At 37.7% G+C, this 21,051-nt stretch overlaps 1 protein-coding gene across 2 annotated transcripts; it reads right to left on the reverse strand.

Annotated features, from left to right (window-relative positions):
- Window positions 1-2,294: 2,294 nt before the first annotated feature.
- C1QTNF3 (C1q and TNF related 3) lies at window positions 2,295-18,727 on the reverse strand. Of its 2 annotated transcripts, none has more exons than XM_010725320.4 (6): window positions 18,324-18,727; window positions 13,303-13,414; window positions 11,051-11,205; window positions 7,235-7,364; window positions 5,943-6,042; window positions 2,295-4,227 (listed from the first exon to the last, which is right to left on the reverse strand). In XM_010725320.4, exons 1-6 carry the CDS (start codon window positions 18,609-18,611, stop codon window positions 4,068-4,070), a joined length of 945 nt encoding a protein of 314 aa, XP_010723622.1. In that variant the 5' UTR covers window positions 18,612-18,727; the 3' UTR covers window positions 2,295-4,067. The 2 variants fall into 2 exon arrangements, with proteins under 2 accessions (XP_010723622.1, XP_010723623.1); XM_010725321.4 differs by having other exon boundaries at window positions 18,528-18,724.
- Window positions 18,728-21,051: the final 2,324 nt, after the last annotated feature.

Below are 21,051 nucleotides of genomic sequence, written 5' to 3' on the forward strand. Positions count from 1 at the left end.
CCATTTACAAGAATTATAAAAATATATGCATTTTCATTCAAGTGGAACTGGCTTGTTTCCTCTATAATTCACCTCCTTTAGAGACCCGCTTCCATATACAGATTTGTTTCCATGTTACCATGACATTACTGGGACACTATGTTTCTTTAAGTGATTGTCAATTTTGTTTGTCTCCTTTCATCTTAGGGTCTTGGAGTTTGTGCTAAATAGGAACAGACAATTTCTGTTGCATCCTCTTCTTTTCACCTGCTGTTTTTTGGTTTAACATATTTAAATAATGCTCTAAGCACAAACTGGGTGACCTCTGTATTTTGCCAGTTTTGTCAGAGCAACCCATTTATGTAATGCTGTACATCTGTTTTTTTTTTTGCTGTTATTAGCCATTTCAGTGGGTACTCTGTGGTAGCAACATCCAAGTCAGAACATTATTAAATGATTTCAGTTTCAGGAAAGTGAGAGCAAAACTATGAGCATTAAATTCACTTTGAAATTTGCATTTTAACAAGTTAAGAAATATATAGGTATAAGAGAGAAACAGATATAATTGTTTACCAAGGGATGACACTAATGATCTGCATCCAAGAAATTCTCCCAAAGCAACAAGTCACACTACACAAAATATATGTTGAAAGCAAGCAGCCATCACCTTTCATAGGCTTGCAGTAAGAACAGTACAGTGCTGATATACGCAATATCATTTACTATGATTCATTAACATGCAGCAACAAATAGATGGCTGTATAAATTCAGTACTGCAGAGGTAATGAGTGTGAGTGAGGTCAGTATATCCCTCTGAAGTAGCTGTGAATTCATACTGCTCAAGAATCTGTTTTTCTTGAGACTATGAACTACAGATTTAGAAATGGAAGCCCACTCCCATCCACAGAGAACAGATGTGTGATATTACATTAAAATCAACATATCCTAGAAATTCTGCTCTTTTTGATTTGTTCAATCCAGGCAGTGACTAGAGTGAAGATCTGGCCTTACTGCAAGGAATAAGCTTTGCCATTAATGTCTGGTTTACTCCCTATTACTCTGTTGAAACAGGAGGACAAGTTACTGATGTCTGTGACTGATTTCCGTACTTTGGACCTCTACCCTTGTACCTAGAGTGCCTAGAGTATTCACCTTTGAGCTGTACCTTATGGTATTACTGTGCTTTCTTGATTTAGACAAAGAGACTGGCAAATAGATTCAACCAACCCTTATGCTCACTAAATTGAGGAAAATAAATATTTTCCTGCAAGTTTATTATTAACTGCTATTGTTTGGACTGGAAAGTCTACACCACGATTATTCCTGGATTTTGATTGCTTGGATACTGAGCTTCAGTTCTCCACTGGGCATCATATGTTCCACTAATTGCCAATCTTGCCCTAATTCCTTTCCAGCAAGACATCCCTGCTGATTAGTGTCTTCCACAGTACGCACCATAGGCAATTTTTCTAGGTTTGCCAGTGTGATAGGCCTTTGTTTTTACGAACTGTTTCTGTCACACAGCCACATTGTCACCAATAAGACATTAATTTGCACCTCAGCTATGGCCAAATTTATTTAGTTTATAATTAGTTCATATTCTTTTTCATTTTTTGATCCTTAGATGGTTTGAGAAAACAAAGGTGGACTTTCCTGAGGAACATGTATTCCTGAAAGAAAGAAAGCATTTATCTGAATTGACATATTATCTGAAATATTTCATCTGAAATGATGTGTCCACTCCTTTGTAGTTTAGAAGATGAAAAGCAGACAAAGTAAATTTCATCCAGGACTTTTCACATTACTCACGGCACAAACACTCAGTTCCTGTATAGAGAATGTGTTCCCATATTGCTGTCTGTCAGATAGTTTTTGTGGTGTGTTTCAGTTGCTTCCCACTCTGTCTTCACAGGCCAAGTTGTACAAAACTTGTGAAAATTATGTAAAATGAGAATGGCAAAACTATATTTTATATCACTGGCCATCATAACAGATAATACAAAGAACCTTAAAATGCTTGTGGATATCCTTGTTTTTAAGCAGTTTGTGCTGCCCCAAATAATGAAAATAGCCATACCATAAAGGAAAACAAATTCTTTAAAGGAAACCTTACAGATTTAAATTTTTATGTGTGCATATATATATGCATGTAAAAAGAATATATTTTATGACCCTTAATATTTGTTTTCTCCAATTTATAGCAAAATTAATGCTTAAGAAATATGTATTGTGCATATATCTCTATAGTCTTCAAGTGGTGAAATTCTTTGGCTGATCTCAGATGTATAATAGAAAATACAGGTATGAACAACCCATTGTAGTTTTATGACTATTAATATTTATTGGGTAAATGTATGTTTTACAAAGTAAGCAAACATTGCTAACACGTACAAAGAATAATTTTTCCAAGGTTTTTCTTACTTTGAACATTAGCTTGTGATGCCATACAACTCATACACCTTTTGTATTTATTTCAGAAGAACAGCATTATCTGAATACTTGATTGGTAGGTTTAAAATGGGAGGCATGCCAGAATCTTACTAAAATACTTACCATAATAACACGGTCTTGGGTTTTAAAATGTACCTGGTACAAACCCATCCCAAATTCATGAGAGAATAAAAGTCATCAGAGGACAGTTCATTAAGATGAATATTTTCAGTGGTTGCTGCATAAACCTAAAAAGTCACAGATTACAGTCATCAAGTATCAACAGGCACTATTCATCGTAAGATGTGATTTCCATATTCTAGAAAGAATACAGAGAGCAGATTTTATTCACCTTCTCTGTTGTACCAATAATGGTATCTTTATTCAGTATAAGAGAATTTCAAATAAATGTTGTCCTAAGCCTGCCTGCTTGTTACATATTAATGACAGGTAGTGTTGTCTTTACCCTGTTGAAATATAATCTGTATTTCAATAGTTCATGGGTGGAGAGCCAGAATGTGCAGAAGATGCATTCAAACTTCTGTATTTCTTTAGTATATTTCTTGTTGATTCTGACAAAAAGAAAATAGTAAGGCAGGATTTCAGGTACCCGGATTTTGAAAAACTGGTGTAAATGTTAATGCTGAAGAATGGCCCAATTTACTGTGGTCAGAACTGCTGAGCCAGCCAGTGTTTGCTTTCACCAGCTAAATATTGAACTAGGTTGCTACAGCTTTTCCAGGCTGCAATGTCTTTTCCTGAAATACTGGCTCTAGGAAGGCTGGTGAGAAAACTATATCAACATCTTCACTTTTAAGTAAATATGCTATATTAAAATATACATCCTTCTGAAAGATCCCCAAACTCCATAGTTCATATGTTTCTCTGTGCTGTTGACATGTCCCAACTTCTCTCTGTTTTGACAGCTTGCATTCGTCACATCAGGTTTCATCAATTTAAAGGCTAGGAGGAAACATAACAGGTCCCCTGTCCAGTTCCCTGCTCTCTGCAGACTGGATTACCTAAGTGTCAAGTTGCTACTAAGGCAGAAATTACTGCCACTCTTTTTTTCTCTTTGTTTTTTGGAGAGAGCAAGCAAGCATAAATACACACTTAAAATCTGTGAAAACTGACATCATAGGCATCTTCAGAGGTTTGAGATGGGAATGGAATAACGCTGAATCCTGAATGTCTTTATTTTCACATTTTTTTCTTTTGTGTGTAAAGTTCATTCTAGTCCAGTAAAAATGTCTTCCTTTAAAATTGGTCTCAGCTGAGCCCACTTATAATTCGTTCTGGCCTGGTTCCATGCAAATTTAAATGAACACACTGTTTAAAAAAAAATTAAAAAAAAATCAATTGCTCAATTCCTGGTATATACTTTTGTTAAGTATATACAAACAAGACAAAATTGGCTTTACTGAGCAAACTGCTCTCTAAATTATTGAAACTATTTTGCCGTTGTTTTTCTCTTTGAAGAAGAGAGCAATAACAATTGTGTCAACTACCCAATGTATCTAGCTCATCTCTGATACAGAAATAGCAATGCACTGCATCAAAACAAGCCTCCTGACCTATACATTTCCACAGTCCAGAAAAAAAATGCAGTTCCAAGAAGAAGCTTCTTCACATAAACAGATGTTTGGCTGTTTTCTTCTTTACTTGGTTTCAAAAAGAAGAAACCCAGCAAAGGTAGAGAAACGTTGGTGGTCCCCATGGAGGGCTCCATTTCCCATTCGCAGCCAAACTTCATCTCCCTTGGCAAGCTTCAGCACAGCGCTGTTTCCTGAGGTGTCCGCCTTCCCTTTTGATTCATAGCTGAGGATGAACATTTTAACAAGTCAGTTTTTCTTTGTCAGCAATGATCAAAGAAACAATTAAAAAAAAAAAAAAAAAAAAAGTTAATCCAAGAAAGCACATTAAGGCTTGCCAATATTGAAATTTTGGAGGCTTGCTTATTCATTTATTTATTTTGCATTTGATCTCTAAATCAAACATTGCACCTTATCTAATTTCATCATTTCTTTCTAAATTTCTGAAATTCTGAAGTTTTAAATTATGTATTTTTCCTGCATACAGGTTATGAGTTTACTATTTAAAATAAACTTATGCTTACTCTTTGCAACCCTCTGATTTTCTTAGATGATCTCTCTTTTTGTGTGATTCATCACAGTCAAATTTAAATGCCTCAAGATCAGAAGTTTCATGTGAGCTGGATCCCTGTACTTCTTGCACAGGCAGCAGGCAGACAGGGTACTCAAATCACCTTGAGGTCTTTTGTTGAAATACAGATGCGTTTAATGTGGGCTAACCCAACTATTCCTTTGATTGTCGGTTCTCTTTCCCCCACATTTTGCCTTTTCTAGTACCAGTGCTTTAGGGGGAAATAATAGGGTGCTTTTTGTTTTGCAGAGAAGATCTGCTGGGAATGAAGTACAAGGGGAGAAGGATGCAGGAACATAGCCTCAAGTTGTGCCAGGGGAGTTTTAGTTTGGATATCAGAAAACACTTCTTTACAAGCACTGGAATAGATTCCCCAGGGAAGTGGTTGTGTCACCATCCCTGGATGTGTTTAAAAAGCATTTGGATGTGGTGCTCAGGGACATGATTTAGTGGTAGGCTGTTAGTTAGGGTAGTATGGTTAGGCTGTGCTTGGACTTGATGATCTTTAAGGTCTTTTCCAACCTGAACAATTCTATGATTCTGAGTACCCTTTTGTTGTGCCTCTGTTACTGGCCATTGAAGAAATCTAGACAGCTTAAATAAAGCTGCTCTCATTGTAAGTGCCTAAAATACGTTCTGCTGAATCTAAGCTTTTGTGTATGCTTTATCAGGTTTCAGAGATAAACTGGATTTTGTCTCCAGACTTCTTACTGATATTAATCAAATAACATTTTTTCAAACACTTTTTTTGCACATGTCCACTTGGCAATAAGCTTCTTGACCTGGTCGATATAGAAGATATTAAGTTAAAAGTGAATCTTGTTCTTCATGAATCTGCAAGAAATATATACAGCTCAGAAATTTATTGTTCAAATTGTGTTAATGTTAACAAAGCCAGTAAATGGAACACCCTTTCTTCTTACTTATCTTCACTACTGCTCTACACCTTTAAAGTAAAATGCTTTCCCTTAACCTTCCATGAGACTATTTTTAGTTGCTGAACATTTCATTATACCCTTTCACTGACAGAAAAAAAGAAAAAAAGAAAAAAAAAAAAAAGAGGGTGAAGATATATTTTGGCAAGATGATAGCATTCTACCAGTAGACTCCAATCCTGACTTGCAGTGAGAATTCATTTCCCCTCAGCAATGAGGAACTTCTGATTAAGGATCATTTTCCAGCCTTGTCTCAGGGACAGATGCTATGTAAATTTGCAAGTTGAGGAGGGCAAAATGTAATACTTTTCCTTAGTTGGTTATTTCACCCTATGAAATTTCTTCAAAAAAAAAGTTTGTGTTTTGAAATGTGAGCATATAGTCACATCGATGCAAATGTTTTTTGCTAAGAAAATGTCATAGTCGTCTACTTACCTATATAAGCTGAATACTGTGTTGCCATTATGCATCAGGTACACATACACTTCCTCCACATCTTCATGTTTCATCATATTGAAGGTGAAGAAATACACCCCTGAAATGATTACCAAAGTGTTTTCTTCATAGAGGGAAGTAGCCACTCTACAGACTACTTCTTCTTGCTTAGGAAAAAAAAACAACAGCTGAGGTCAAAATTACTTCAGCTTTTTCAGTGGGCATTTTGCTTCTGCTTGCAGTGAAACCAAAACCTGGTTCATTTTTATTCTGCATGTGTTGGGAGTTAAGCCATGTCCTGTTCCAGAGAAATGACTTCACATAAACACAGCTGGACTGCCCATCTCTTCCATCTGATTGAAAGTGAAATTTCCCAAAGGCTGAAGTGGTTTTCCTTTCCCATTCTTTTCCTTGTTTTCATGCTCCTGCCTACTCCTAAACGGGCTCAGCCTTGGAGGCCATCAGATAGCCAGCACGCCACCAGGACCACTCAGGGCATGAGCAATTGTAACAGCACTCGCTGCTGCTCTCCTAGTTGTAATGCATCCTGCGCAATGCACTACTTTTTCTGCTTGCACAGCAGGTCCCTCTCCATCATCATTCTGAGCTCTTTCATTTCTGAAAGGTACCAACAACGTTACCAGTGCAGCCCTGTTATGTACCACAAGCTTTACAAAATGCCTGCAGGAGGGAGGCCTACCTTCTTTTTCTTGAACTGTAGTTTTGTAGCATCGACCCTACAATGGGGAGCTTGGAGCATGCATCAAAGTTGTTGAACAGGTCAAAGTTTATTAATCTGCGCACATATTTTTGAGTGATTCTTTGTGGAGCTAGGAGTTGTATTGAATGATCCTTATGGGTCCCTTCCAACTCAGGTTTTTATGGTTCTGTATATTAACCTCAAAAGAAAGCAGATGGGAGGAAAATCACCTATGCCCCTAAGTGCCAGTAAGACAAGTGACACAGCAAGCTTGGAGGGCCTGACTTCCATTAAATGTTACGTGCCATAACTGTAAGTAGATGAATAGAAGGGTGAGAAAGGCCAGATGGAGGAAGATGTTCTTAGTCTTCACTTACACGTACTATTGTCCCTTCTCCATCTCCTCTTGATGACTGGCAAGCCTTCTGTTGACTTACTCAGTTTCCAGTTTCATTTTCCTGAAAACAGGTGGTAATCATTTTCCAGAGTGAGTCTGATCTTGTGCTAACTCATTACTGTTTTCTCACTGTTACTGACCACACTTTTCCCCAGAGGTCTGAGAATTGCAATCTTTTGTTTGGCAAATACTCACCATTCACTGGAGCACCAAATCTCCCAGTCATTACGTCAAAGAAATTCCCAACATTAGTTTCAACACTACTGAAGATGATCCCACTGTTCTGGTTGCTGAAGTGAGTAGCCATGGAAGCCATGAATGCAACCTGGAAAAATGTACTTCTTAGTCAGTCATTCATTAAATGTACATATGTCGAGGAATCACTTACATTATTTTTTCCTGGATTTGCAGTCTGTTTATTTTCCTGACAGAGATGTTCTTCTAGGGCCTGTTCCAAGGCCATTAAATTCCAGTAACAAAACTCCCATTGAAGGAAGCTAGAAGAGTGCTAGCCTTCTTAGATTCAATTGAACTATTCATGACTGTAAAGGTAAATGTATGGGCAAGTGTTTGCAGGGCAGAACCTTAGTTTTAGATTTTATTTCCTTTCAAGTCTCTCTAGAATGATGCAATAATCAACTGGTATGGTGTATTAGATAAATGTGAATTAATTGGTTTTTATATGCTCCCACATGTACTTAGGCTGGATATTGCTTTAAATGGAACAGGTTAAATAAACAATCTTGGTAGAATCCATACACGATTGTTACTTGCTAACTACCTTCAGAGATAAATTAGGTATTTTTATTAGAAATCTTCTAGAAATTCAGTGGCTGGGATTCAATAATCAGCACTTTTCCTCTCTTGCCCCATATTCCTCAGTCATAACAGAGAATGGTAAGAAGAAATTGAGAACTGTGGTTGTGGCATGAGTGGTTCTCATTTTGCAGGGAGGTATATTGGCTGTGAATTTTTTTCTTAGGAAGCATTGCAAAACCTTCCACATTGGACAATTCAAATTACCTCAATAAGATACCAAGGAACAACCCATGTGTTGTATAGGTGGGGCAGAAGGTTGTCTCTTTTGTCAGTCTATAATCCCCCCATCTGATTGTCAGTAGAAAGAGTACAGGCAGAATTGCAGCATCTGCGTGCTAGAAAGTCACATGGTGACTGAACAGACACTTTATTCCTCTCTCTTAATTTCTCTGAAGAAAAGTTAGAAGAAGAGAGTTCAATTACAGTTGCTAAGTGCTCCCTACAATAACCAGTTTTTAATGAGATTCCAGATAAACAGTTATTTAAAAACAAAAACAAAACAAAACAAACAACAACAACAACAACAAAAAAACAACACCCAAAACTTCTTTTGATTTCAAATCCAAATGAGAAGTGAGGCGAAATCAGACACCAGTTGTGATCCAACAATGGAAATCATTAGCCATTTTCTCAGAAATTTAAGGACCTCCAGGTGTGAGCTGAAAGCTTGGGCTGATTTTCTTTATCCTTACACAGGTACATTTTCTCTGACAGTAAACGGTTACATTCTTGCTTCTCAGCCAGGTTCACATCAAAGTTCATTCTATGTTAAAGCAAAGCAGCTGTAATGGCCATTAGATGGAATTTATTACTCTTTGTTCAGATTCCATTTCATTCTCTCTCTAACCCCAAGGTACTTTCCTGGGCTGATCAGAACAGCTGAAAAAAATGTAATTTCTCTGTGTCTCATTTTGACACGGAGTCTTTCAAAATAACTCTGTACTTAAACGAGTATTGTATTCAGAAGTTTTTTTACTCTTCCTCTTCTCTCTCCAAAGTTCTTAAGTATGATGTTAACAAGAAATTATGTACTCTATTGTATAAAGAATTTTTAAGCACATCTATCAAAGAGTGAATAACCTTTACCTTAAAATATCTACTGCAATCTGAGCCTTTGTTATTCAAGCCATTTCATTATTCAGCTTATGACTAAATCACTACCATTTTCTTATATAAGAAAAAATAGGTAGCTCATCTTAATATCGCAAAAAGATCTATCTTGAACATAATTGCAACAAATATGTTTTCCAAGATATTCAGCTATAATGTTAATTCCACTTGCTTTTTAAAGATTGCTAAGATAATTATGCTTTATTATAAATGTCTATTAGTTTTGGAAACTCTTTTCATTTTCACTATTTTGTTCTATAAATTATCCCATCTTTGTGCAACCTAGGGCTGAGAATTCAAGCATAAATAACACCAAAAATCTGAAGTCATTTTCCCACATTGCACAGGTTGGTTATACCAGTGATTCTGCTGTTAATTTGCATAATCTTAATGAGGATGTAAAACAGATATGAATGACTTTTATTTGGAAAAACACATTTCAGTTAAAACTTTTTCAAGTAGATTTTCAAGTAGATCAGAACTTCAGTTTTGCCCAAAGTCAGAGGGTTTATATGTAGAATTAATTTTTCTGTAAATTTGCTTTATCCCAATTTTATACCTTCAGAGGTGAACAGAGTTTGGGGATATGAATCAGCTCAAGACTAAAACACTTCCATTTGAGTATGTACATGTGAGCAAGGATGTAAACTGTCTTGTAATTACTGGAGATTTTATCTATAGGCTCCTTAAGTCTGAAGACCCACATGCCCAAAAACAGCAATGATTGTTAGATGAAGTTGAGTTGTTCTTCTAGTCCCCAATAATTATAAAAGGAGTTTAGATGCTCCCTGCATAAGTAGGTTCCTTAATCTGGATCTAAGTCCAACCATAATCAGTGGCTCACACAAATGCATCTAGAGCCATATGAAGTGCTCTAGGACTCCCCCACGTGAGACTGGTTGATCTGACGTAAGACCTACAGAAGCCACCACAGTGGCAGCTGGAGACTCTAATCCTAAGGCCTTTCCACACACCTAAATCTTGCCTTTAGTACCTATACCACTCCACAGACATACTCAAGTCTACTGCTACTGCTGATGGACTGATCACATATCGTTACACTGTTGTGTACAGTGCGGACAACTCTTAAAATCCATTTTCAGCTGTAAGCAAGGATCTTAGATATCCAAGTTTCATTCACTTTTGCTTGCCTTAAGAGCAGGATTAGGATCATAGAATCATAGAATTATCAAGGTTGGACAAGATATCCAAGGTCATTTAGTCCAACCATCCTCCTACCACCAGTATTTCCCCAATAAACCGTGTCTAAATGTTTCTTGAACACTTCCAGGGATGGTGACTGAAATACCTCTCTGGGCAGCCCACCACTCTTAGAGAAGAAATCTTTCCTGATATACAACATGAACCTCCCCAGGTGCAACTTGAGGCCATTCACTCTAGTCCTGTCACTAGTTACTTGGGGGAAGAAGCTGACCCCCCCACCTCATCACAACCTCCTTTCAACTAGTTGTAAAGAGCTATGAGTTCTCTCCTGAGTTTTCTGCAGACTAGACAATCCCAATCACATCATCATGACTCTGGTGTACTGCAGATACATGTATGTGAGCTCTCCACCACCTCCCACATTCCTGGTAGAATGAATAAACTCTAATCTAAAAGCTAGAAGACTAGGTAAAAAAAAAAAAAAAAAAGCTCAATGGTGTTTTTCAAAACAAGAGGGCTCTATTTCGAGTTCAAAGGTTTTGACCCAATATTTGTATGATTTGGATACATATACTCTGTGAGTCTCACAAGGCCTAACTGACTTAAGGAGCATGAGTGTAAGTAACACCCTTGCTCTTTTCTCTAGGAAGCACAGAGCTATGTAATTTAATGGGACTTAATAGAAAAATGTTCATCCTTATTATTCATCTTTAATTACCCAGATACTGGCTTACTGGTGTAAAAGGGAGCCATATTTCCTGCTGTTACTTTGATGAATTCTTAGTCTAAAATGGTAAACTCTGCTGATTTTCTTTTCCAGGAAGATCTGGTGGAGCATATCTGTCAATCACGACAAATGCTATGTCTGCCTTTCATTGTGTTCTCCACTGCAGCAAATGTGAGACAGATGTTTTGTACCTGTAGCTCTGGAGGGATCCCAGGGTAACCCTTCTCGCCTTTGGGTCCGTGATGGCCACGCTCTCCCCTTGGTCCCATATCTCCTTTGTCTCCTTTCTCACCTTTGGCTCCTTCCTGGCCAGTTGCTCCATTATTGCCATTGTTTCCATGATTTCCTTGAAAGAAATAGACCTTCCTGTATAACTTCAGTCATTTCATGCATTATAACAGATACAGTATCAGGGTCCTTTTTTAGCAGTTTGCAACACATGCACTTTTCAGTACCATTGGATAAAGATGAGCATTTTCCAGAAGGATGTACACTGATGTTTAAGAGTTAACCACCATGTTATCTTGTTATTGCTCTACTAACTGCAGATGTCTCAGGTCAGTTGCCATACAGGGAAGATGTCCAAGGAGGAGACCTCAGAGGATACGAGGCTTGGGTAAAGTGAAGGCCGCTGTTTGCTGACATATCAGGTAGTCTGCATTTTCAGTCTTACTTTTCTTGTAAAAATATTTCCTATTAATTCAAGGTGACTAGGATAGGATAAGATAATTTTGAAAAACATTTTGCTGTCCTTAAAACTTTAAAACTGAAGGTAACACTTGCAGTGTGTAACTTTCAACTATTAAAGCTAAAAACCGGCCCATCCGTGCCAAAAATTGGAGGAGCTGTGTTCTTCGTGTGCTGGTTGGCTTTAACAGGTTGGTTTCTTGTTCCTAGGCTTGAAGACAATGTTACAGTGAAGTTTTTTTGAGAGGGCTCCTTATAGGGGTCATTACAACAAATGCATTTCTGCATCTGCTGTATTACTTCTTCTTGTTTACTGAAGAAATTACTGACCAAGGGTCTGCGCATCTGACAAATTTTTAAAATTGGTCAAGATAACAGAGTAATTATTATGCCTGCTTAAAGCAAGAGCTTGATCTTTCATTTAATTATTCAGAGGATTAATTAGTGTCATCAGTGATCTACCTGAATTTAAATTATATTCTTTGTCACTCTGCTTGTTTTCTAATTAGTCACTTTAGTTTTGAATTTTCAAGAATGGTGTTGTCAAGAATGGTGTTGTCAAGAATGGAGCAAGTCTGAGTAAATGATTCTTCGAAGTTTTTGTATTAGGAAAATGACTTCAAATAAAATGTCTGAATGACAGAAGAATAGAAGAAATTTTTGTTTGGGAAATCAGTAACTCCTAAAAATTACAAGATTGATCCTTTGTCTAACAAGAAAACTACTTCTCTAACAGCTCAGAACAGAAGTATACAAACCATACTTGATTCAGTCAAGAGAAAAACAGCTGTTGCCCTTCACCTCAAGTGTGCAGTGATTGCAAATACAGCAGTTGAAGAAAACGGAGAAATTCCAAACTGCAGAGGGATGCCATGGGCCATACAATTCTGGCATCCTCTGATAGTAAGAGAATGTGTCTGAGCTACACATTCATATGAGGAAAAGGCAAAGGTGGACTAGGCTGTGTCTCAGTATTTCAGCTGGCAGCCTTGAAAGTGTGGGTAGATACAAAATCGTGTGTGGCTTCTAAGTCTGCTTTGAACTGATACAAAACACGTAAGAGGTTTCACCATTAGTTTCATTAACATTATCTATCTGCTTTAGGGATGGTAATTTTCAAATCCCTATCCCCCAGTAGCTTCTGTAATGAACATAGACCAACATACAGCTTTTTCCTTTCTATGGGCCCTTCTTTTTTTCTGGGTGAAACTATAAATTCCTATTCTGTACCATGTTCTTCTGTGTGCATATTTTGCCTTAAAAAATTACTTTTTATTATGGAAAAATAAAACAAGCGAGAAAGAAAGGAAGAAATTTCAATGAAAGAATAGTATGTGTGTCTCTATAGAAATTTGGCTAGCAGTATGCCCGATGAAAACATCTCCTGAATGCAGCACAAAATAGCGTTACAGGATATTCAGAGTGAAAACAATAATCAATTCCAGGAAATAAATTGTTCCAGCTTTAATGGAAGCTTCATGCTGCTTTAAAGAGAAAGAATAATTTGGGCTAGAAATGCAATGAGATTGCTTTCAACACGAATTTGTGAAAACTGAATTTTATTATCAAATATTTTTTCACTAGAAAAATCTTAAGAGTCTAATTGAAAACCTTTGTCCCCTCAGGAAATTTTAGAAAAGCTTGCTTCCAAATCCATTTTGTGATGCTGATTTGGATCATTCTGTAGTACTTCACTTACCCTGAAATTTATAGCCTAAAATTAGGCTGCTCAAAAATAATTAAAGTGCATCTTTACCTGGCATCCCAGGGGGTCCAGGAGGTCCTGGAGGCCCTTGGTAGAGTCGAACTCCAAAGTCACCACGGCAGCAGGAGCTACAGTCTGGATTCTGCGGTCCAGTCTGGGGGGGCTAAGGGCACAAAAGTAAGCTTTAAATAACTCATTCATGGAGTAAATTGATCATGTGCATGTCAGACACAGGCTCTTCATTATGTAGATTCTGCATATATGCTGATTTTTCAAAATGCTTATCTGGACTGAAATCTGCTATGCTTGGGTTCTCTCCAAAAATGTTATTTTCAAAAGATTTAAGGGGGGAAAAAAAAAGTTCTGTCACGCAATGGGGGTTTTGAAAATAAAATAATACCAAGTAATGAAAGCTAGATTAATATTCCAGTTAGGCATCAATACTACTTTTTGCTGATCCCACATTTCAGCTGACCTTTATTGACAAACAAATTTATGTTCATCTACCACAATAGGCAACAAGTGGTAGGAAAAAAGGGACTTCAGTTGGCCATCAACTATGATCCTCCGCTAAGCATTAAGGAAATTGGGTGAGAATGCTAGAAAGACATTAAAAATACACAACTCAGTCTTGTGTATTTGCCAGGTATTTAAGTTGGGGAACCTAAAGAATTACCAAGCTATGAGACAAAAGTTTGAACTGACCATAACACCTGGCACTTGGCACTTGATTATTAGCAGTTGTGGATGGTTATCTCTAATAGTTTGCATGATAAAAGTAATACAGTAGTATAAATAAACTAATAGGTTAAATATATACAGCTCAGTTTCTGTAACAGTAGTTTGATAATAGCTTTATTTCAGTACTCTTAAATTGCATCCTACTATATTTGTTTCTATGGAGTCTCGTTCAATCCTGGTTAGTTTTCATTGTAGTGATTTAGTGGTCACAAAGCTTCTGATGGCTTAACTGAGGCAGATGTCCTGGATTTTATTTTATTTTTCTATATCTTCATTCTTCATGTTTTGTTGCTTTTTCTTAAAAATTCTTTGCTACTATCCAGAGTCACAAATGTGCGGTTCTTAAATTCTGGAGGGCAGTAATTCCAACTGCACCTTTTCTCTCAGCATTCTACAATTTGTCTTCCTTTTCACTTCCTTTACTTTCTTTCCATTCCATTCCTCTTTATCATCATCTAATGACTTGCTTAATGCAGATCTATTGGTTTAACAGCAAATTAGCCTCTGGTGAGATGAGAACTGCCAAATGATCATACAGATATGCTGTATTTCTGCCCTCGATGCACCAGCTGGATTTGAAATATTGAAGTTTTATGCCCATGTTTTGAAAGCATTTAAGAAACCCCCCTGAATTCATACTCTCAAAATTCATTAATTTCAAGAGGCTTTAAAATTTATGTCACTGATACAGAAAATACCTTTCATGCCACCAAATATTGCTTGCCACAGACATGTGCCCTCCACAGCTGGAACCACTGACAGTGGAGCTTTCATGGGATTAAAGGCTAATCTGACAGCTCAGCAAATAAATATACTCATTATTCACAGACTTATAGAAAAGTTAATAATTGCAGTGGACAAAAGGGCTTTGGATTTATATAATGTTGGTCAACTCTTTGCTTTTTCTCTTTTATTCTGGGTAAAGTCTATGCTGTATGAGAAAAATGAGTTCTACCTATTTGACTGTTTGTTCCTGGAGAGCCTGTATGTCTTCTAGCTTTAATGAAGAATAGAACAGATAATCACCAGGCACACTGATCAAACATTTCTGAATATGAGAGAAGTGACTGCTTTCAGCTCATTTTCAGTCCTCGAAGTGTAGTTAGGAGGATGGGAGCTGTGCAAACATTTTGCACTATCAGAATAAAGTGTTTGGCTGAAGCAAAGTCTTCAGCTTTTTCTTTGATAGTGCTTGATATTCAAGTTAAATGAAAAAGCCAACCATTTAGACATCTGCCAAGTGCAAATAAGTGTGATCAGCCTAGAAATACCCAAATAGTTACAACTGTGTCTTATTGCTATGTGAAATCACTACTCCCCAAAATGAAATATATGTGTCAGAAAGCCTCACTTTAGGCATGCGAGTGTCTCTGTGCAGGTAAGATTTGTTACTTTACACAGTTCACTGAAATCCTGACCAAATGGTAGTAGGTTACCAGCATTGTTGTTGTAAAATAGACAATAGTGCTGGTCATAGCCAAAGCCTGTTTTGACATAATCTCTCCAAAAACTCAACAGGTAATTACGTGTGCAGGAAGGCAATCCTGCCAGCTTGATTATACTGGAGCAGTCCCACAGGCTTATAAATAAATACTTATGCAAGCCATAAAGAAGTACTGATTTATTAACTTTACTAATTCTTTGACTAGGAGGAAAAAAATGTTCACAATCAGCTGCCAAGAACAATGAATTCTGAGGATACTTTTTAAATCTCTGAAATCAGAGAACTAAATGAAAACTACAGTAAAAAGAAAAGCCTGTGCCTAATGTAAAAGTACACTCAAGTGGGACATAGAGATTAATTATAGCTTACTTGCCAAAGGTGTCCTATGCAGCCATTTCCACATAAATTTTATAGCACAATGAATCTTTAGCATTGCTTTCAGAACATAAATATGATTTAGGGGCTTTTGAAATGTATCTGCTACATCACTAGCCTAAAACAAATAGAAGACTGGAAACAGTGATAGCGAGGATATTTGTTGATTTTCCTATAATTTTGTACGTAGAAGGCAGCTTTAGGCAGCAGATGGTTTATAGAATTCCCTTAATTTAAACTTATGAACTGATCATAATTGGAGATTTAGTTCTTTTTACTTCCTGATTAATTTTATGGGTCTCTGTTATGCTATCTAAGATAATGCAGAAGACAAGTAATGTGCACCCACTGCTCTTGGCTCCTGTTCCGAATACATAATAGCATGTTTGTGTGGGCACCAGAGCTCTCTGTGCTACTTCTCTCGCAATAAGACAAGAAAAACATCAGCATCTGAGGCAAAACACCAGTATCTTGTATAGTACCTGAATGTTTTCAAGGAGCACTCTCAAAAAGGAGAAATGTCTCTCCATTCATTGGGTTCTCACGTTTCAGAAAAGCATATTATATTTTTCATAAATTACTGGAAGTACAGAAACTGGTTTCTTAAGCAAATGCAATTGTTTCAGTGCCACAGCATGGAGCAGGATCTTTACTATACTTTAGCAAGAATTCTCCAGCCACAGCTAGGATAATCAAGAAAGTAGGGACTTAGAAGTGAAACCTTTGATTTCACTGATCGGTGTTTCCAGCAGCTGCCAAACAGCTCATGGAGAACGGAGAGGTTTGACATTAGAATATGTCCTTTCCATCTTTCTTCCTCCTCTGCCTGGAAGCCCCTGGAGTCTCGAGATTGAAAATACCTATTGCATCAGACACTCCATGATGGATTAGCCCTGTCACACATCTGTTAGTGCTCCATTTCATTTCAGTAAGCCAAAAATTTCATCATTTCTCCAGCAAAGATTGCTTCCTAGAGAGGAGACTGGCAAGTAAGTGATTGCCATCAGCTGTGCTCAGACTTGCTGGGCTCAATTTTAATGTCACAGTTTCTTCTAGCAGCAGACAACTTCACACAGACACTAAACTCCGGTAAGAGAGACACATGCACCCAGAAGCAGTGGAATCTACTGTGATAGAGAATTTTACCTTTAAAAAAATCATTATATTGCATTAACTCTTGCATTATCTGATATTTTGTTGGCAGCTGTCTTTAACTACCAGCAACATAGGGTCTATAGTATGCAAGTGTACAATTCTCTGTGCACTTAAGACAAACACACACACATGCTAACTGACTCATTGTACAACATACCCAACTGATTACATTATTTGTATGCTGCAAATGTCATTCAACATACCAACAGTCAAGTATCTATCTTGCCAATTGCACTAGAAGAACATAAAATTCTTGTGCAGGAAATATGAAATGCAACTACAAAATTTAAAGACAAGGCATATAGTGGTGTATTAAACTCATGCCCATACTCTGGTGTGTTTCAGTCATTTAAGCATAAAACGGGGTTAAAATCGAATCTCCTGTCTGCTTATCATGAAGCAGATTGAGGAGTAGGTTGTTATTCAACACTTCTCTGTATGTCTATGACTTTTGGAATTCAAAATATCATGGTTTGATCTAAAAGAATTTTAAATCACAAATGACAAAAAGTGAACTGTACAGGACCAAACATTTGTATCAGTAATAAGAACAAAACACTCACGTTATTTCTAAAAAATACCAATCAACAGAATTTTTTTTGAGTAGCATTTTGTTGTACTAGAAAAAGCTTCTGCCCTTCAGATTTATTTTTTTTTAATGTAGATTGCAGTATTTATGTATAATCAAACTATTCAGTTTGCTGTAAGCCGATGACTGTAATATCCAAATTGCCATGTAAAAGGCATAAAACACCCCCGGTTTAAAAAGCAGATGCTGCGGTTGATTTTAAAAGTTTCATTCAAATCCAAATCTTTTTAAGTTGTTATATGCAATTACTAAAGCTACTCAGATCTCAGACACAAGTACCTGTGGGTTTTTTTCAAGCATTCCTTCAGAATTGTAATTCTGACTATTCAGAGTTTTGTTATGTTTGTCTCAATATATGATATATATGATTTTCAAGTAAACTCATTCTCTGTTAGTTGAATCTTTGTAAATATCTCTAGAAATTCTTTATTTTTCCTCCAAAGCCAAATCAGTTGATTGATTCTGAAGCTTTAATATATTAAGCAAGTAACAACTTGAAATGGTTAAGAGGCTTTATCTGACAGTACGTGATTCCAACATATCAAAGTTTCAGCCAGAGAGGGCTTCTATCTGTGTTATTACCATCATCCCCAAATATGCTGTCGACTCTCCTAGATCATTTAAAAGTTGTATTAAGCAACCCAGCAGAATACAGACCATTATACAGCTGTAATAAAATTCATTTCATAAATATATTATTAGTAATCTTAGGAAAAAAAAAAATCTCATTAGCTGTAAAGTTATCTTTAGAAGATTAATTCAGAGTACCTGGACTCTATCTGAGGTAGTCAGTTCTACATCATCTACCTCTGGTCTCAGAACATTTTGGTCTGTAGAAGAGCTATTAGCAACAGTCCACTCTATAAGTTGACTCCGCTGTTTCAAAATTTCCCTGCTTCTGGAACCTTTGTGGCCAGTCTGGTGGTGACTTTGCAATACTTTGGCCACTGGTTTATAAGATCTTCTGCTCACCTCCATGTATTCATCTTGACACAGGCAAAATGGAAGAAAAAATAAAGCCAGCAGATGCCAACTGATGAAATCCTTCTCTGCCATGTTATTCAAAATAATTTCTCAGGAGTCCAGCAAAAGTCTTGCAGAAGGAGAGTTTCTGTGCTGCACCAGGAGTTCTGTAGTCCTTTCAGCTATCCCACTCGTAAGCCTGGCACTGAGACCAGTACCAGGTTTTATACTGTTGTGCGTAATAAATAAAACTGAAAATGCCAAAGTGACAGGATACTTCATCCAAAATCAGTCATGCTCCTTTAAACAAACCAGGCATTATTCACCACTTCACCACCACAAGGAAAATTGATTTGTATGCTGGAAATGGCCACAGCATTTAACGGACTCCCATGGTTCCTATTTGGGGGCATTAAAAAATGTAGCACCTTTTCTTTGGCATGTTTCTGTTTAAGTGTGAAAAAATGTGATGGAAATGGAGAGCATGTGGCTAATGTTTTATGTTCCCTGATTAGACATGGAAAAGCTGTGAATTCACACTCTAAAATGTCTTTTGGACACAGTCACCTTCCTCATTTGCCAGGAAATTCACACACACAACTGCGTCAGCCCAGTCTGAAAAATCCTTCCAAGAGCAATTAGGAAACAAAAGCACAAGAGGAGCTTTTGCATATGATTCTGACCCAGTGGCTGTTTCTGACTATGCTTTTCATTCACTAAAAGAAAAATATTGAATTTCTGTCAATTGGCCAATGGTGGAAGTAGAGTGGGTAAGTAGCTCTGAAAAACTGGGTTGAATTCAGATTTACAGAGACCCATTTCTCAGTATTAGTTCAACCCACTCAGCCAGGCAGTATTTTTTCCCTTGAGTTTCCAGTGTTTTGCTACATCAACTGCCAAACCAAATTTTATATCTTCTCTGCCAAGTAAATATATATTTACTGGCGGCATATTTCAGACTAAAGTATCAAATTATATATATATAATAATATCCTTTATCATGTTTTCAACCACCCACTAGTATCCAGTAGAACTGCGACAGCTGCAGAGTAAAGTCCTGCAAATGCACACATATATAGGCCTGCACACGTGCACACACAGTCCTCCTGAGAGCAGGTAGCATCCTGGCCTAGAAAAGCACTTTCCCAGAATACAGCTACAATACCATCACTGAATGCATCAGTCCCACAGGGGACTGGCTCATAATGAAGTTGCTCAAGGTGAAGCACCCTGTTTAGCATTTGGACCATTGCACAGCAAAGCGTACTGTTGAGTCCTGAATTTCTCCATAGAAGGAGACTCCAACATAACTTCTCTGGACAGCCTGTTCCAGTGCTCTGTCACCCTCACAGTAAAGAACGTCTCTTCCTCATGTTCGTATGGAACTTCCTGTGTTCCAGTTAGTGCCCATTGCCCCTTGTCCTGTTGCTGGGCACTACCAACAAGAGTCTGGCCTCATCTACCTGATATCTGCTTGCTAGATATATTTATAAACTCCCTCTGACTCTTCTCTTCTCTAGGCTGAACAGCCTCAGGTGTCTCAACATTTTCCTATACAGGGGATGCGCCAGGCTTCTCATTATCTTTGTGGACTCTGTTGGACTCTTTCCAGCTGTTCCCCATCTTTCTTGAACTGGGGAGCCCAGACCTGGATACATACTCCAGATGTGGCCTCACCAGGGCAGAGTAGAGGAGGAGGATCACATCCCTGGACCTGTTGGCCACCTTCTTTTAAACGTGCCCCAGAATGCCATTGGCCTTCTTGGCCACGGGGACACACTGCTGGCTCATGGGCAACCTGTTACCACCAGGATCCTCAGGTTGTTCTCTATGGAGCTCCTCTCCAGCAGGTCAACCCCTAACCTGTACTGCTGCTGGCATTCCTCCCCAGGTGTAGAACTTGCCCTTATTGAACCTCAGAAGTTTCCTCACCGAATTCTGGAGAGGTGTCAGCACTGAGACTATGCTTGGCCACTCTCAGCACTGACCTATGTCTGGCCAATCTCCTCTGTTATTTGCTGTTTAGCAGTCCATAGAGAGGAGTGTGGGGCTGTGCTGGTCCCCAGAGAGGCATTGTCAGCTCCCATAGACATGCAGAGACTTACCAGAGACAGCACAGGCAGTGCTCAGGGCTGCCAGGAATGAAGGCCATCAGTGAAGCTCTTCCTCATTTTCTCCTCTACTCAGCTCATGATTATTTCAGTTAACAGGTTTGGAAGGTATGGATGTGTCTCCTGGCTTTATACTTTTGCTGCATTTATCTCACTTATTTTGAATAATCACAGGAATTTTAATTAAATTTCAGTGAAATCTTGGATTCTAAAGCCAGATATTCAGGATCATGAAATACACTTTGCAGATTAGCCCTTGAGCCCTGCTTCAGTGTATATTAATTATCTAGATAGGCTTGCAGAATATGCTCCTTAGCCTATGCTTTATGACCGAAAAATCCCTATATGAAAAATATGCAAATATTCCAGTTATTTCACTAGGCAAGGTAGAATGGAAAGGAATTTACTGGAAAGTTAAACAA

This window comes from Meleagris gallopavo, chromosome Z (genome assembly GCF_905368555.1).
Source record: "Meleagris gallopavo chromosome Z, MGAL_WU_HG_1.1, whole genome shotgun sequence".
In the NCBI taxonomy this organism is placed as follows: Eukaryota; Metazoa; Chordata; class Aves; order Galliformes; family Phasianidae; genus Meleagris; species Meleagris gallopavo.

What these genes read in the sequence shown, in the direction of transcription:
- C1QTNF3 (XM_010725320.4), bottom strand. Translation starts at nt 18,611, where the DNA reads ATGGCAGAGAAGGATTTCATCAGTTGGCATCTGCTGGCTTTATTTTTT. An exon ending in CTACCTCAGATAGAGTCCAG is followed by an intron (nt 13,415 to 18,323) that starts GTACTCTGAATT and finishes TTGTGCCCTTAG; the next exon opens with CCCCCCCAGACTGGACCGCA. An exon ending in ATTTGGTGCTCCAGTGAATG is followed by an intron (nt 6,043 to 7,234) that starts GTGAGTATTTGC and finishes TAATCATTTCAG; the next exon opens with GGGTGTATTTCTTCACCTTC.